Below are 14,726 nucleotides of genomic sequence, written 5' to 3' on the forward strand. Positions count from 1 at the left end.
CGAAACGTGCGACCACATCAACACAAAAAGCATTGCTGTCGCTTACCACTCCGACATTTCATGGAAATGCTGCGACACGGCACGGTCTGCAAAGCGAGAAAGTGGCTCGACAGAAATTTGAAGAACACTTCGGAATGAAAGTTGAGCTCCATGGCACTCATGTCTGCAAGGATTACCCATGGCTTTCTGCGACTCCTGATGGAGTCATAGATTCCCACAATGCAGTTTTAGAAATCAAGTGCCCTTTCGTTGAAGACTGCAGTGTTCTTATAGCCAATGGAAAGTACGATGTTGTGAAACGCAGTGGGTCGTATGTGCTCTTGGAAAATGGTCCAAACAGTTATTACTCACAAGTTCAATTTGCTATGCTGTGTGTGCAAAAGAACTTATGCTTTTTCTACGTGTGGTCGCTGAAGTCAGCTGTACTTGTTCGTGTACCTTTCAATGCAAAATATATTGAAGACACAATGCCAAGGCTTCAGAAATTTTATTTTTGCAACATGCTACCTTGCCTCGAGAAAATGGAAGTGGAAGGCAAACTTGACTTGACAGAATATAAGCAAGTATGCGAAAAGTAACGCACCTCCAGCCTGTTCGTAACACTCCATTAGATCAGATTTCCGAGCAAGCGATCACCGATTCATTTCCTTACTGGTGTTGTGCAATAAGCATTCTTAACAGCGAAGCTGTTCAGCAACTCGTTTGTTGTTCATCCTGTACAAAAAGACTTTCATCTTAAATGGGTAGGCGCAACAGAAATTGGGTCGATCCCACTACTCGCCACTGGTCCACAAAAAGGAAGAAGGCTACAGCTAGCCCAGCAAATGGCTACGAAGCGACGGTGGCAAGCCGCGTTGTTCGACCTCGAGTACAAACGAGAGAATACTAGGAAATGGGAAAGGCAACGGCAAGCTGCAAGAAGACCCCGAAGCTATGGAAAGCCTACGCCAACGACACGTGCCTGTGTCTTGTCTGCGACTGTCTGTGATTTGACTCCAGCCTCTGTGCTGAGAATCGACACAAAGACAACTTAGAATCACTTAACTAAAGCCTAGCACTGGCCTAAAAGGAACATAGATATAACCTGCGTCACCCAATAAGGTGTACAAACAACCTAGAAGCAACCTAGTCTTCAGAATTGTCCAGTTTCGCTGTTTCAAGGCTTGTGTGTCTTAGTGCAAGCTTCGCCATTTTTTTAATTGTTTTTATGTGTTGTAGCAGACAATTGTGTGCTTTTATTGAACATTTAGGAGAAACTGTTGTGCAATAAACAATCAATTTGCTGCAACTTCCTTGCATTTCTTACTTTGCGATGAGTGGCCTTTTCAGGTTGCAAAGCCCAGCACATACAAAAATCATGGAGTCGATTGTCTTCCTGCATTTGATTGGAAGAACTCCCTGAAATATCCTGTAAGTCTTCAGCCTGTTGATGGCTCTTTCTACGTGGATTCGCACTGAAGCAATGCGTCGTGTAGCTGTCACTTCTTTTTCGGAGAGCTGGCTTTTGCCTAGGGATAAAAAGATCAAAATTGATGTCTATCTTAGTTTTGCATTCCAAATTTGACATACCTTTCGTGAATGCTGGCACATTCATCTTTACTCCTTGAGCCTCCAAGTATGGATCCAGAGAAAAGCCTCGGTCAGCCATTATGACATCTCCTTTAACGAAGAACTCTTGCACCCCACAGTTTTTGACAATATACTTATCTGAGGCACGGCCACCGAATGTCCGTGAAACAAACATTATGAGCCCATTCGGAGCAATAACAGTTAAAAATTTAACTGTGTTATGGGCTTTATACGAGCTGTAGGTCTGTGCCCTGGCTTTCTGCTTTGATGGTCGCTGCAGTGCTACTTCTGTACAGTCAAATATACAGGTTGTGTTTCCATGTCCACTGTCAATGAACGATTGTGGCATGCTCCTCTGAATTCTTGACCTTGGTAACCATACCACACAACCTTTCATTATTTCGTGGAGACATTTGAGGATGTTGTTAAAACACCTGCAAGCAGAAGAGGGAGAGGTATTAAATCTCCAAGCTAGGTCCTTATACAAAAGGCCGAGTCTCAGGCGCATAAGTGTTAGAAGCAGCTGATCGTCTAATGGGAGGTTTGAGGTTGGCACTGACATCCCACTGATAATTTTTAAAGGGCGTGGAAAACTTCCTTAGAAACACCAGTGTAAAATTGTATGTCATCTGCTGACATTCTCGATGTCACATGTGGCTTAATTTGCACTGGCATTGTGTAGCTGTGGTCAGTCAGTTCTATGACTTCCCACTGGGTGCAGCCATCGATCTTGCGGACCTGAAAATATATATTTCTATATAAATAAAACAAAAAAAACTGTTGGAGAATGCATAGAACTTTGAGGTACCACTGTCTATAAGTTTTTCAAGGCAGAAAGGAAAAACCAAGCCACAAGGCACTTCAAAAGCTGTCACAATTGAGCTTTTAGGGTCATCACATGCCTCAGGTTAGAGCAACGGTGTTAGCGCATTTGCATGAGTATGAGGCATCCCTGACTGTAATGTGCAGGTATTTACCTTCTGAAAAGAGAATTCTAATAGCGGTTCTACCATACCATACAAGAAATAGTAAAGAGCAACCTCAAAACCACATAATATATACTGCAGGTTTGCATACTCGTGTCAACAAAGCTGTAGGAGCTAAATTACAGCACACTGCTGCAGTAACAAGACTGAAACTTGGGTTAGTTGGTTGTACTGTAAAAGCTCGTTAATTAGAACTCGAAGGGGATATACAAGTGTTCGGATTAGCGGCGGGCACTAGCAGGAACAGACATCGCACCACACTACGCCGGCTGAACACAATTAAGTCACCTCTGGACATGTTATCGTGACTACTGCGATACTGTACATTTGTGGCAGGTGATTTCGTAAATTAAGTTCATGGAACTCTAACAGCAAAGAGAAATAATTGATCAGTCAGTGATTGAATGCATGTCGCTGCCAGAAACATGTGGCGACATGCATTCATGCAAGCAGTGAGCCTTAATGTTGAACTATATTGTCACACGTATGGAAATGTCACAGCGGCACAGGCACTGAAATGACAGGCAATGGAGGAAGACGATAACGTTATTGTTGTGGGTTGGAGTCTAGCGTTGTCCTGTTGGCCTGCAATCCTGTGCGCTCTGTGCAGCATTAGCTCAATCTGCTCTAACAATAAATTACCCCGTAACAAAATCCACCCCGCATCACCACCACCAACAAGGTGTTACGGGGAGGATTTATTCTGTTAGATATGAAAATAAAACATACATTAGAACAACACAAATCTATAATGTCTTCTAATTGACATGATGCACCTGAATGGAATCAAGCTAATGCATCGTTCAGACTTACAGTCTCAGTCTGCGTCCCAGCAACAGTGGCTGCCGCTGCTGCTGAATTTGGGGCAACCTGCAAGAAGTGCTATAATTCAGAAGTGCAACACTGCTCTGCATTAGACTAGGGCAGAACAGCAAAGCAAAAAAATTTCCTCACATAGTGAAAATGGTCTGGTAGTGATCCAGCAGCATGAGTTGAAGGCAAGGATTCTGCAATGCACTGAGAGGCCTGAAAACCAATGCAATGGTGACGCCATACGTCAGAATCACAGGCATCTCAAATGAGCACTTACATGTTCCTTATTTCTGCCATGGTCTTAAGACCATACGAAAACGCTAAGGAAATAGTTAAATAAGGAATAGTGAGAAGAGCACAGAATACACACTTTACTACAGGAAGCACCCATAACAATATGAACAGGTAAGCAAAAAAAAATCAAATAGCCTGTTTTCACCGTATCTCACATCACTGCATTTGTATCCCAATGTTTTCATTTTATGTACCTCAACAAATCAAGCATGACTGCCTAAATAAAAGGAGCAAAGGAAACGGTGCACATTGAGCAACAGGCTGTATGCTTGTAGATTAAGGATTTTTCATTTACAGTAATAGCAACTAAGCTTTTCTGAAGAAACGCATTTAAAGTGTGAAAACAACGCTAAAGTATGCGCCATATGCAATGTGATATGCCCACGCATGGTGGTGGCATGACTTGCAGTCAAACAATCAGGAGATAGTTTTTCAAGATTTATGAGGTACCTCATTTTTGACCAATTACAAATGCAATATGTTTCATGTCGATTCATCACTACTTACACACTGTTCATTCTCGTTATTCTTCCATGTGCATGGCAGACAGCCTTTCGAAAGTGTCAGTATTCTGCTCCAACAGCTTACAAGGTGCACAATTACATAGGTGCCATGACAAGAAGCAGAGTGCTGCATGCATGCAAAGGTAACAACGTCGCAATTTTGGAGTTGTGGCTCTGCACCACAATGAATTTTTTGCAGGTCACCTCCTAGTAGCAACTGATGTTATGAGGGAGGCAACTTAGGTATGCAAGTTATCTGCTAAATGATGCTTGCAACCGTGGCCACACTGCGACATTTATGAAATGATCTGCACTGGCCTCTTCAACAGCCAATATTTACAGTGCATGTGCAACAGTGTGTTTTCATGAGGACAGCGCTTCACATAGGAAAACAAACTTACAGCTAGGTGAAAGTGTAACATTGAACCGGTTCAGCAAATCAGTAATTTATTACTACAATTACAAAACATTCTTATGTTTTTTTTTTTTTTTTTTCAAATCAGCCTGTTCTATGGTTGACAATGTTTGCAGAGCTGTAAATTCCTCGCATCCACATTTTGCACAGTGACGCATCACACGAAAGGTACTTCTTAATTCGCAATTCATGATGATAAACTGAATGGTTGTGGTGTGCAAATCCCAGATTGGCCGTCTAGCTCTTGAAGACTATGGGTTAGTGTTTTTAGCAAGCAAAGTGAACAGAAGAAAAGAATACAAGCAAAGCACCTCAGTGAAAAGTAATGCTGGAACAAGCCACTTGGCTGCATCTAGCTTGTGAAGGCCAACATCAAGCAAAATAAATAAAGGAAGAACTGCTGGTTACGTGCAGAATGCTTCCTGGGCAAACTCTAGGAGCAAAACAGCTAGACTGCCAGCATCCTATGCGAGCAAACTCTTTGCAGCTAATTCCTACTCAGTTTACTGCGTTGGATGCCAAAGTATTCACTTGCATAAAATAAACAAGCGGATGTTGCATTATTTGAATGATTTGAGGTGCCTTGTCGTCATAATCAATGCGCTACCACACACATTACAATTGAACATAGAGAGCAATTTGATCTGCGTTTGGTGTGGAATAATAACTTTTGCATCTTTCAATGAAAGGAGAAGCTTTACATACATCAACACCACCAGCAACAGCTTGACTAGGGTCAGGTGTAGAATCCTCACCCGTGCATATCTAGAAAAGAAGGAAGGTAACATCTTTTTGTCCATAACAAAAAAAAAAGAAGAGAACTTTCCAGGAATTTCACTTTTCTTATTCCCTTCTAGAACCTCGCTTTAACTGGTTGAGTAGCAAAGCTCTGGACGGAGAGCTCGCCTTCTTGTAACTTAAATCGATACAGATGACACCTCTCTCGACAGACGTAAACAATACAGTGCTGACATGAACAAGCAGAGACCGCATGAAGAAGCTAACTCCAGTATTTGAACGATTTGAGGTGCCTTGTCGTCATAATCAATGCGCTACCACACACATTACAATTGAACATAGAGAGCAATTTGATCTACGTTTGGTGTGGAATAATAACTTTTGCATCTTTCAATGAAAGGAGAAGCTTTACATACATCAACACCACCAGCAACAGCTTGACTCGGGTCAGGTGTAGAATCCTCACCCGTGCATATCTAGAAAAGAATGAAGGTAACATCTTTTTGTGCACAACAAAAAAAGAACTTTCCAGGAATTTCACTTTTCTTATTCCCTTCTAGAACCTCGCTTCAACTGGTTGAGTAGCAAAGCTCTGGACGGAGAGCTCGCCTTCTTGTAACTTAAATCGATACAGATGACACCTCTCTCGACAGACGTAAACAATACAGTGCTGACATGAACAAGCAGAGACCGCATGAAGAAGCTAACTCCAGTATTTGAACGATTTGAGGTGCCTTGTCGTCATAATCAATGCGCTACCACACACATTACAATTGAACATAGAGAGCAATGTGATCTGCGTTTGGTGTGGAATAATAACTTTTGCATCTTTCAATGAAAGGAGAAGCTTTACATACATCAACACCACCAGCAACAGCTTGACTCGGGTCAGGTGTAGAATCCTCACCCGTGCATATCTAGAAAAGAAGGAAGGTAACATCTTTTTGTGCACAACAAAAAAAAGAACTTTCCAGGAATTTCACTTTTTTTTTCTTATTCCCTTCTAGAACCTCGCTTTAACTGGTTGAGTAGCAAAGCTCTGGACGGAGAGCTCACCTTCTTGTAACTTAAACCGATACAGACGACACCTCTCTAGACAGACGTAAACAATACAGTGCTGACATGAACAGGCAGAGACTGCATGAAGAAGCTAACTCCAGTATTTGAACGATTTGAGGTGCCTTGTCGTCATAATCAATGCGCTACCACACACATTACAACTGAACATAGAGAGCGATGTGATGTGCGTTTGGTGTGGAATAATAACTTTTGCATCTTTCAATGAAAGGAGAAGCTTTACATACATCAACACCACCACCATCAGCTTGACTCGGGTCAGGTGTAGAATCCTCACTTGTGCATAGCTAGAAAAGAAGGAAGGTAACATCTTTGTGTGCACAAGAAAAAAAAGAAAACTGTCCAGGAATTTCACTTTTCTTATTCCCCTCTAGAACCTCGCTTTAACTGGTTGAGTAGCAAAGCTCTGGACGGAGAGCTCGCCTTCTTGTAATTTAAATCGATACAGACGACACCTCTCTAGACAGACGTAAACAATACAGTGCTGACATGAACAAGCAGAGACCGCATGAAGAAGCTAACTCCAGTATTTGAACGATTTGAGGTGCCTTGTCGTCAAAATCAATGCGCTACCACACACATTACACTTGAACATAGAGAGCATTGTGATATGCGTTTGGTGTGGAATAATAACTTTTGCATCTTTCAATGAAAGGAGAAGCTTTACATACATCAACACCACCACCACCAGCTTGACTCGGGTCAGGTGAAGAATCCTCACTTGTGCATAGCTAGAAAAGAAGGAAGGTAACATCTTTGTGTACACAAGAAAAAAAGAAGAGAACTGTCCAGGAATTTCACTTTTCTTATTCCCTTCTAGAACCTCGCTTTAACTGGTTGAGTAGCAAAGCTCTGGACGGAGAGCTCGCCTTCTTGTAATTTAAATCGATACAGACGACACCTCTCTAGACAGACGTAAACAATACAGTGCTGACATGAACAGGCAGACTGCATGAAGAAGCTAACTCCAGTATTGGCCCCAGTGCACCAGAAGTGATAAGTTTTGCCAGAAGCAGCATACAGAGAATCGTGATCCAGGGCGAAATTTTGTTCATTACTGACAGCTGGCATTTCGAATGCTGCGTTTTAAATCATTTTCGCGCACTTTGCGAAAGACGAAAAGACACTTATGCCGAATTCACAAGCTCACACACGATACTATTCGGGTACGAAATATGCTAGCGCGTCCAGCCGAAGATCTAAAAGATTGCTCCGCTTGAATATGCGCGCTTCAGCACAGCGAATATAACGGTTCAAATCAGCGGAGATCTGTGTTGCGATGCGCTTAACTTTCAAAAGCTGTACAGCACGTAAAGAAAAACATTTTTCGGTCGGAGGGGCGCTCATTTCTCATTGAGCGTATGAGAAAACAAGTATTACCTTCCTCCGCTTCTTCGGCACATTTTCCATTTTTGCAATCCGTCGCCGGCCAACTTTGACCTGAAAGATGGGCGTCATAATGACGAATCTTAAAGCCTACTCGCACACGCCAATTAAGCACAGGTGCGAAGGATTGAAATCGATTCAGACACACGTACCTTTCGTGGGTATCCGAGCTTGACCATCGGCGCATAGTTGGTTACCGAACGTTCACCGGAAACAAAATGTTCGGAGCAAACGCGAGCCCAAGGAGATGGCACAAAATCTTTTCTGTTTACACAAGCTATCCAGACCCGTCGTTGGTCGTCATCTGCGGGGAACCGGTGCAGCTTGAACATATTACAACCGCAAACATGCTGCGGCTGGAGGTGCACTTCGCATGTTTCGGCTGCCAGTCTTTTGCGCTTCCGATAGTTGTTGTCGCAGCCCAACACAGCGCAGTGGTAGCCTGTCGACCTGTTCTCGTCCGACATTTCGATTTTCGGCAGCACAATTGCTTTAGCGCGTCGGAAAATTGAAACACATTGACCTCTCACACGCAAAGCGATGCAGAACGCGGGAGTTCCCACACACCAGCGGCGGCGGGCGAACGGTGGAGAGGGGGATGGAGTTGAAAATGCGCCGGTTCGAGGCTACGCTCCTCCTCCCCGTGAAAACGGTCTATAGAACGAGCCCGGATCGTAGTCATGTGTTATCGACTCTTTGTCAAGACTCCTGAGCGAACGGACGTGTTCTTCTGAGCTCTTGCGTATGCGAGAGACGCTGTGGCGTCTCTTGCATTTCGCCGCCAGTGTTGTTCGCCTTTTGCGTATGTTCTTTTATACTGTGAGTACGAGTCGCCCGGTGAGACTGCCTCCGTGACTGTGACTGTGCTCTCGACGCCCTTAGGTGGTTTTTCGTGTCGCGTGTTTCCTACCGCGAGGCACGAACGCTACCATGGCCGAGTCTGCACCCCCCGCTTCGCGCGTCCCTCGCAAGTGCCATCGCCGCTCTTGTAGTGCGTCAGCTGCGTCCCTGGTGCCCACCAGCTACGAGGAGCTCCGACTCTGTCAGACCCTTCAAGCAAACGCTGCCACTATTGTGGACTTGTGGCAGACGAGACGCGCCGCCTCCTCAGCTACTGCCGCAATCTCGGCCGCTCCTGTTGCCGCTGTGCTGCCGGACCCATCTGCGAGCCCGATGGCGCAACCTGCGCCTCTGCAACAGCCGACTTCAGCCAGCTCAAAGTTAGCAACTCCAATATGCTCTATTGACCCCAGCGCTTGCCCGCTGCCTGCGGTCACCCTGGATGAGCAAATGGACTCCACTAGCTCTCGCAAGCGAGGCCGCGATGATGAGGGGAGCGACTGCGACGCTCCACGCAAGCATGTGCAACCAGCACATAACCCATCCCGGCCGGAGACTCATGGTGGCTGCGACGCGCTGCCGCGTCCCGCACAGCTTTCAGCGACCGTTGGTGGAATGTCACAGCCGAGCATGGCTGCTCCGACACCAAATCTTCCTCAACACTCCGCCGCGGCTTTTCTGAAGGAAAACTCGCAGCCGATGACTGTTAACTCTGTTAGGAAGAAGAAGGGCAAGTCCAAGCGCCGGAGGGCTCCTTCTACTTCACAGCTCCCCGAGAAGCCTGCAATCAACGCCTCAGACACTGAAACCGCGTCGCAATCTCCGTGCCCAAAGGAGGTCCCTCGAAGCGCCAACGGAACAGCTAGTTCTCAACCGCACGCCAGCGATCCTGCACCTGAAGATTTCACGCTGGCTTCCTCAAGGGGCGCTCGTCGACGTGCGAGGGCCCTTGCCTCGTCTCCTGTGCTCCCCGCTGACCCAGCCGTAGCAGGCACAGTTTTATTCAAGCCGTCAGCACCGAACGGTGCCTTCATGCAGAGTTCGCGTCTGGCGCTGGCGTCTGCGTTATCTTCGCGGCCCGGCGTCATCAAAGTGCGAGTCAACAGCCGCCGAAATATCGTGGCAGCCGACGTGTCCTCACGGGAGTGCATCGAGGAGCTTCTTGGTGTCACGGAGCTCTGCGGCATCCCGGTGTCCGCCCGACTTCCCGCTGACCGAGGATACAGCACGGGGTACCTGCATGGTGTGGAGGGCGATCTTACGGACGACGATCTATTACAGTCCATTGAGTCGAGCATCCCGTTGGTATCTGCTGCCCGCAACGGGAACACAGTGACGCTTCGATTTGCTGGCCCTGTTCCGCCGGAGCATGTGAGCCTCTACAAGCTGAGGTGTCGTGTGCGTCCAGCCAGGCCGCGTCCACTGCAATGCCTGCAGTGTGGCCGCCTTGGACATGCAACAGCGACCTGCCGGCGAGCCAATTGCTGCCTACGCTGCGGCCGGAGCCACCCCTCTACAGAGAGCTGCAGCGCCAGACCCCGTTGTGTCAACTGCGGTCACAACCACCCTGCAAACACTCCTACCTGTCGTAAATGGCAAGAGGAACGCAAGGTGGCGACCATCATGGCCTCCTCTACGGTCCCACTTTCAAGGCGCGCTGTGCGAGCTATGGTACAGGAAGCGAATCACTCACAGCTTCCGACGCCTCCTGCTAGCGCAGCCACCCGCACGTATGCTCAGGCCGTCTCCGGCACACCGCCTCCAGCACCAACACCTGCTGTTCCTCAACCGGTTGATGCCTGCTCGGTGCTGCCTTGCCCCGCTTCCAAGGCTTCCCCCGTAAGCCCTGCTATGAAGCAATCTGCTTCGCCCACGGCACAACTCCGGGATGATCCGCGGGACGCCATCATCGCCTCGCTGCAGCTCACATTGCGGGCCGTCGGCGAGCTGCTCCCATCAGGAAGTCCACTGAAAGCCATCTGCCTTCAAGCCGGTGGTTTGCAGAACACTCCCAGCCATCATGGCTAGTCCTCAAGGACCCAGCCGCCGCCCCACGCGTTCTCCAGTGGAACATCAACAGGCTGCGGCGGCGGCATTCTGAACTGAAAGAACGCTTGCTGCAGGACGAGTTCGATGTGCTTGCCCTGCAGGAAGTGTACATCACCAGCGAGTCTCTACGGCTACCTGGGTATGTTGGCTACTGTAGTACGACATCCTGCACTGTCTCCGGGTGCTCCGATGTACCGTGCCTCGTGGATGGCCACCCCCAAGACACTGCCCGGTGCGCAGTGTTCGTACGAACCTCTATCCCGCACACAGTAGTTCGTGTTGAGGATCTCACGAGTGGCCCGATGGAGTGTTGTGCAGCGACTGTGCGTTTGGGCTCTTGGGACACCACAGTGGCTAGCTTCTACGTGCGTCCGAATAAGCCATGGAACGCCTCCAGCCTGCTGCCCCTTACTGCTCGCCTAGGCCGCGACTTCCTCCTCTGTGGGGACTTGAACGGACACCACACTGCCTGGGGTGGGAATCGTTGTTGTACCCGGGTCGAGCCGCTGCAGACGTTATCGTGCGAGCAGGCTTGAAGATTCTGAACTCCGGGGAGCCAACCTTTGTGCGCAGGGGCGTGCGAACAGCTATCGACATCAGCCTCGCAACAGAACGCTGTGCGTATGCCTGGTCGATCTGTCCGGACACCTGGGGTTCTGATCACTTCCCGATCTTCCTGGCTACTAACACCGGACCTGCCCCCAGGACCCGGGTTTGCTGCACGGTTAACTGGGACATATTTCGAAGGCTCAGTGCGGCTCCCGCAGAGGGCGACTTCCTGAAGCACATCGCCAACAGCGCTCAGGCGGCTACCATCGTGTCCAGAACTCAGCCGGACGTCCCGTTCCCGACCTCAAACAGCTCCAGCTGTGGGCCACGCGAAGAAGAGCAGAGCATCGCGCAATCCGGAGCTCTGGGGCGGAGGACTGGACGGCCTTCAGGCGGCTGGATGCTGTCTGTAGACGCCACGCAAACCGACGATGGAAGCAGAGCTGGGAAGGTGTCTGCAGTTCCATCTCCAGCTCTCGGCGCAGCTCAACTGCTTGGCGACTTCTGCGGTCATTACAGCGTGGGCCAACCATCCGTCAGCCTATCCTAGCGGTGGCCATCTCGTCGGGCCTCACGGAGTTAGCTCTGGCAGACCTCCTGGCGAGCCAATTTGCGGCGAGACCACCAGGACCACCCATGGCAGCCCGTCCCTCCGATGGGTCAGTTTGCATGCCCCGTATCCACCACCACGCCTTTACCTTGGAGAGAGTGGCAGCTCTGTGCAACGAACCTTTCCAGTTCCATGAACTGACAGCGTCTCTCGACCGCTCGAAGCGGCGCAGTACACCGGGCGCTGACGGGATAACATTCCAGATGCTCCGAAATTTGGCAGACAGCGAGAAGGCCCAGCTACTGGACTACTTCAACGATGTCTGGAACAGCGGACAGCTCCCTGCGCCGTGGCTTACTGCTATCATCGTGCCGATACTAAAAGCACGAAAGCCGGCTTCGGCCCCCTCGTCGTACAGGCCTGTCTCCCTCACCTCTGCCGCCTGCAAGGTGATGGAGACAATGGTCCTGGCCCGCCTTGAGTGGATTGCCAGGGCTTTAGACTACTTTCCCGAGCAGCAGACCGGATTCCGGCGCCACCGCTGCACCGCTGACTCCCTTGGTGACGTCGTCTCGGCACTGGAGCATGCAAGAAGCAGGAAGGAAGCGGCCCTTCTAGTGCTTTTGGACGTGCAGAGTGCATTCGATGGCCTGCCTCACCTGGCGGTCGAACAGGCACTAGCAACCTTGGGCGTCGGAGGGCCGCATGCTTTGCTTTGTGCAGGGCTTTCTGTCTGGCCGTTTTTTCCGCGTGCGAGTCGGCCGAGCTCTCAGCTCTCCACATCCGGTCACGTCAGGTGTGCCACAGGGCTCTGTCCTGAGCCCCTTCCTATTTAACGTCGCCTTGGCACATCTGCCTTCTGCCATCCCTTCCGGACAGCGTTACCCGGTCCACTGCTCCATATACGCTGACGACGTCGCCCTGTGGAACTGGGGCCCCACCAGGAATCTGCGCTCTGTCCGATCCTGCCTCCAGGATTCACTGAACGCCGTGGTCGACCACATCGCCTCTGTTGGCCTGGCGGTGTCTTCGGCCAAAACGAAGGCCCTTCTTGTGCACCCTAAGGCAAGAACGCGCCGCCGCGTGGCGCGCCTCACCATCGATGGCTCCATGATTCCGTGGGAGACTACAGTGACCTACCTTGGGCTCCGTATCGACCACCGGCTGTCCTGGGCTCCCGCCATCAAAGAAGCCATGGGGATGGTGAAAAGAGTTCAGAAGGCGGTGAAGTGCATCTTCCTGAGCGGCCGCGGCTGCGCACCATCCTGGGCTCTTCGTCTTCATGCAGCAGCTGCAACCGCGAGGCTCCTGTACGCCTTGCCTCTGGTGGCGCTTCCTCTCCGGCAACTGGAGCGCCTCGAGCTGTTGCATAGGGGCTTCATTCGGAGTGTCCTTGGCCTGCCGCGGTCCTCGCAAGTGGCAGCCACCCTGGCAGAGGCGGGCGCCTGGCCCCTCTCCCTGCTCTTACAGCAGCGTGGTCTCCTCCACATCGATCGGCTCGCCCACGCGCCTGATGGACGCCCTCTCCTTGCCCGGCTGGAAAGTCGACCAACATCTCGGATGGGCGCACTGCTACAGGTCTATCGAGAAGCTGTAGGACCTGTGCCTCCAGCCATGCCCCCTCCTCCGCCGACAGTGAAACCATTGACAGTCACTACCGATCTAGGTCGGCTCTCCAAGCGTCGCTCACCCACCTGCGCTCTCCAGCAGGCAGTCGCCTCCAAGCTAGAGGAAGAGCTGGCTGGTAGGCTTATTGTCTACACGGATGGCTCCGTTCTCCCAGCTACAGGCTCCGCCACGGCCGCCTGCGTCATGCCAGCCCTTGGCAGAACGGCCGCCTGTCGTCTCCCCTTTGATGCCTGCTCTACCGCCGCAGAGACGGCCGGTCTCCACCTCGCCGTGGACCTCCTGGCAGCAGACCCCCCCATGTGTCCCGTGGCTGTCGCGTGCGACTCACGAGCCGCACTGCAGGCCGTCGCGAAACCGGAACGGGCGGGCTTCGGAACTCAACTGCTGGTCACCAAGCTGCATGCCCTCCTCGCCAGCGGCGTCGATGTCTCCCTGCATTGGGTCCCATCTCATGTGGGTATTCAGGGAAATGAGCAAGCAGACGCACTGGCGAAGAAGGCACATCACTCTACCGTCGCTGTCTGCCGTGCTGTGGTCGCCTCAGACTATTCGAGGCTGACTTTGAGGCGGCTGTTGCTACGCTGCACCCCCGACGAACGTGTGGCCAGGCTGGAACCTCCGACCCGGCTGCCTGACAGGGGCCTCTCCAGGAGGGAGCGGTCCCTTCTACTGCGTCTACGGATCGGCTGCTCCTGGCCTGCGGCACGACGTCATCGGCTCGGCAGAGCTTCGTCACCTGCGTGCAGTGCGTGTGGGGCAGACGAAACAATTGATCACCTGTTGTGTGTGTGCCCAGCGCTTCAAGCACAACGAGCTGCCTTGCTCGCCGCACTCCGTCGCCAGGGTATTCCCGCGGCTACACAGAGGGACCTCCTTTTCCCTGCAAAGCACCACACCCAGGTTTTCAAGGCGGTTCTTCGCTTCCTTGAGGACACTGGACTTGCCAACCGGCTATAGTAGCCGCCCGCCGCGTCCTCGGTCATGGACAGCATTCCTCCTCTCCTTCTCTTCCCTCTTCTCATCTATATCTCCCTTTCCTCCCTTCCCCTACAGGCGCTGAGCCGTGCTCCCAATTAGGGTTGCAGAAGTTGCGCCTTTCCTTTCCTCAACCTCTCCTCCTCCTCCTCCTCCGACCGATCTCCGTCGCAGCGGAGGGCCGCAACGAACAATCGCTTGCGCGCTGCGGTCACTGCCCTGCCGTCAATGCTGCTCAAGCGGAAGGGAGTAACTCCCCGCCCGTCTTTATGTGTCTACCTGAAAGTACGGCGGGAGCGGAAATGAGGAGGGGGGGGGTGGAGGTCGCTCTAGCAGCAAACTGGAACTTCGAT

At 50.8% G+C, this 14,726-nt stretch overlaps 1 protein-coding gene and 1 pseudogene across 1 annotated transcript; both read right to left on the reverse strand.

The window, feature by feature from the left end:
• Window positions 1-1,302: 1,302 nt before the first annotated feature.
• Window positions 1,303-2,208, reverse strand: LOC119381505 (uncharacterized; annotated as a pseudogene).
• A 1,133-nt stretch (window positions 2,209-3,341) lies between these two features.
• LOC119382327 (uncharacterized) lies at window positions 3,342-8,356 on the reverse strand. Its single transcript, XM_049413077.1, has 7 exons — window positions 7,934-8,356; window positions 7,776-7,835; window positions 6,623-6,682; window positions 6,176-6,235; window positions 5,286-5,345; window positions 3,510-3,581; window positions 3,342-3,425 (listed from the first exon to the last, which is right to left on the reverse strand). Exons 1-7 carry the CDS (start codon window positions 8,246-8,248, stop codon window positions 3,342-3,344), a joined length of 711 nt encoding a protein of 236 aa, XP_049269034.1. The 5' UTR covers window positions 8,249-8,356.
• Between the last annotated feature and the right edge of the window lie 6,370 nt (window positions 8,357-14,726).

This window comes from Rhipicephalus sanguineus, chromosome 2, assembly GCF_013339695.2.
Source record: "Rhipicephalus sanguineus isolate Rsan-2018 chromosome 2, BIME_Rsan_1.4, whole genome shotgun sequence".
NCBI classification, from domain to species: Eukaryota; Metazoa; Arthropoda; class Arachnida; order Ixodida; family Ixodidae; genus Rhipicephalus; species Rhipicephalus sanguineus.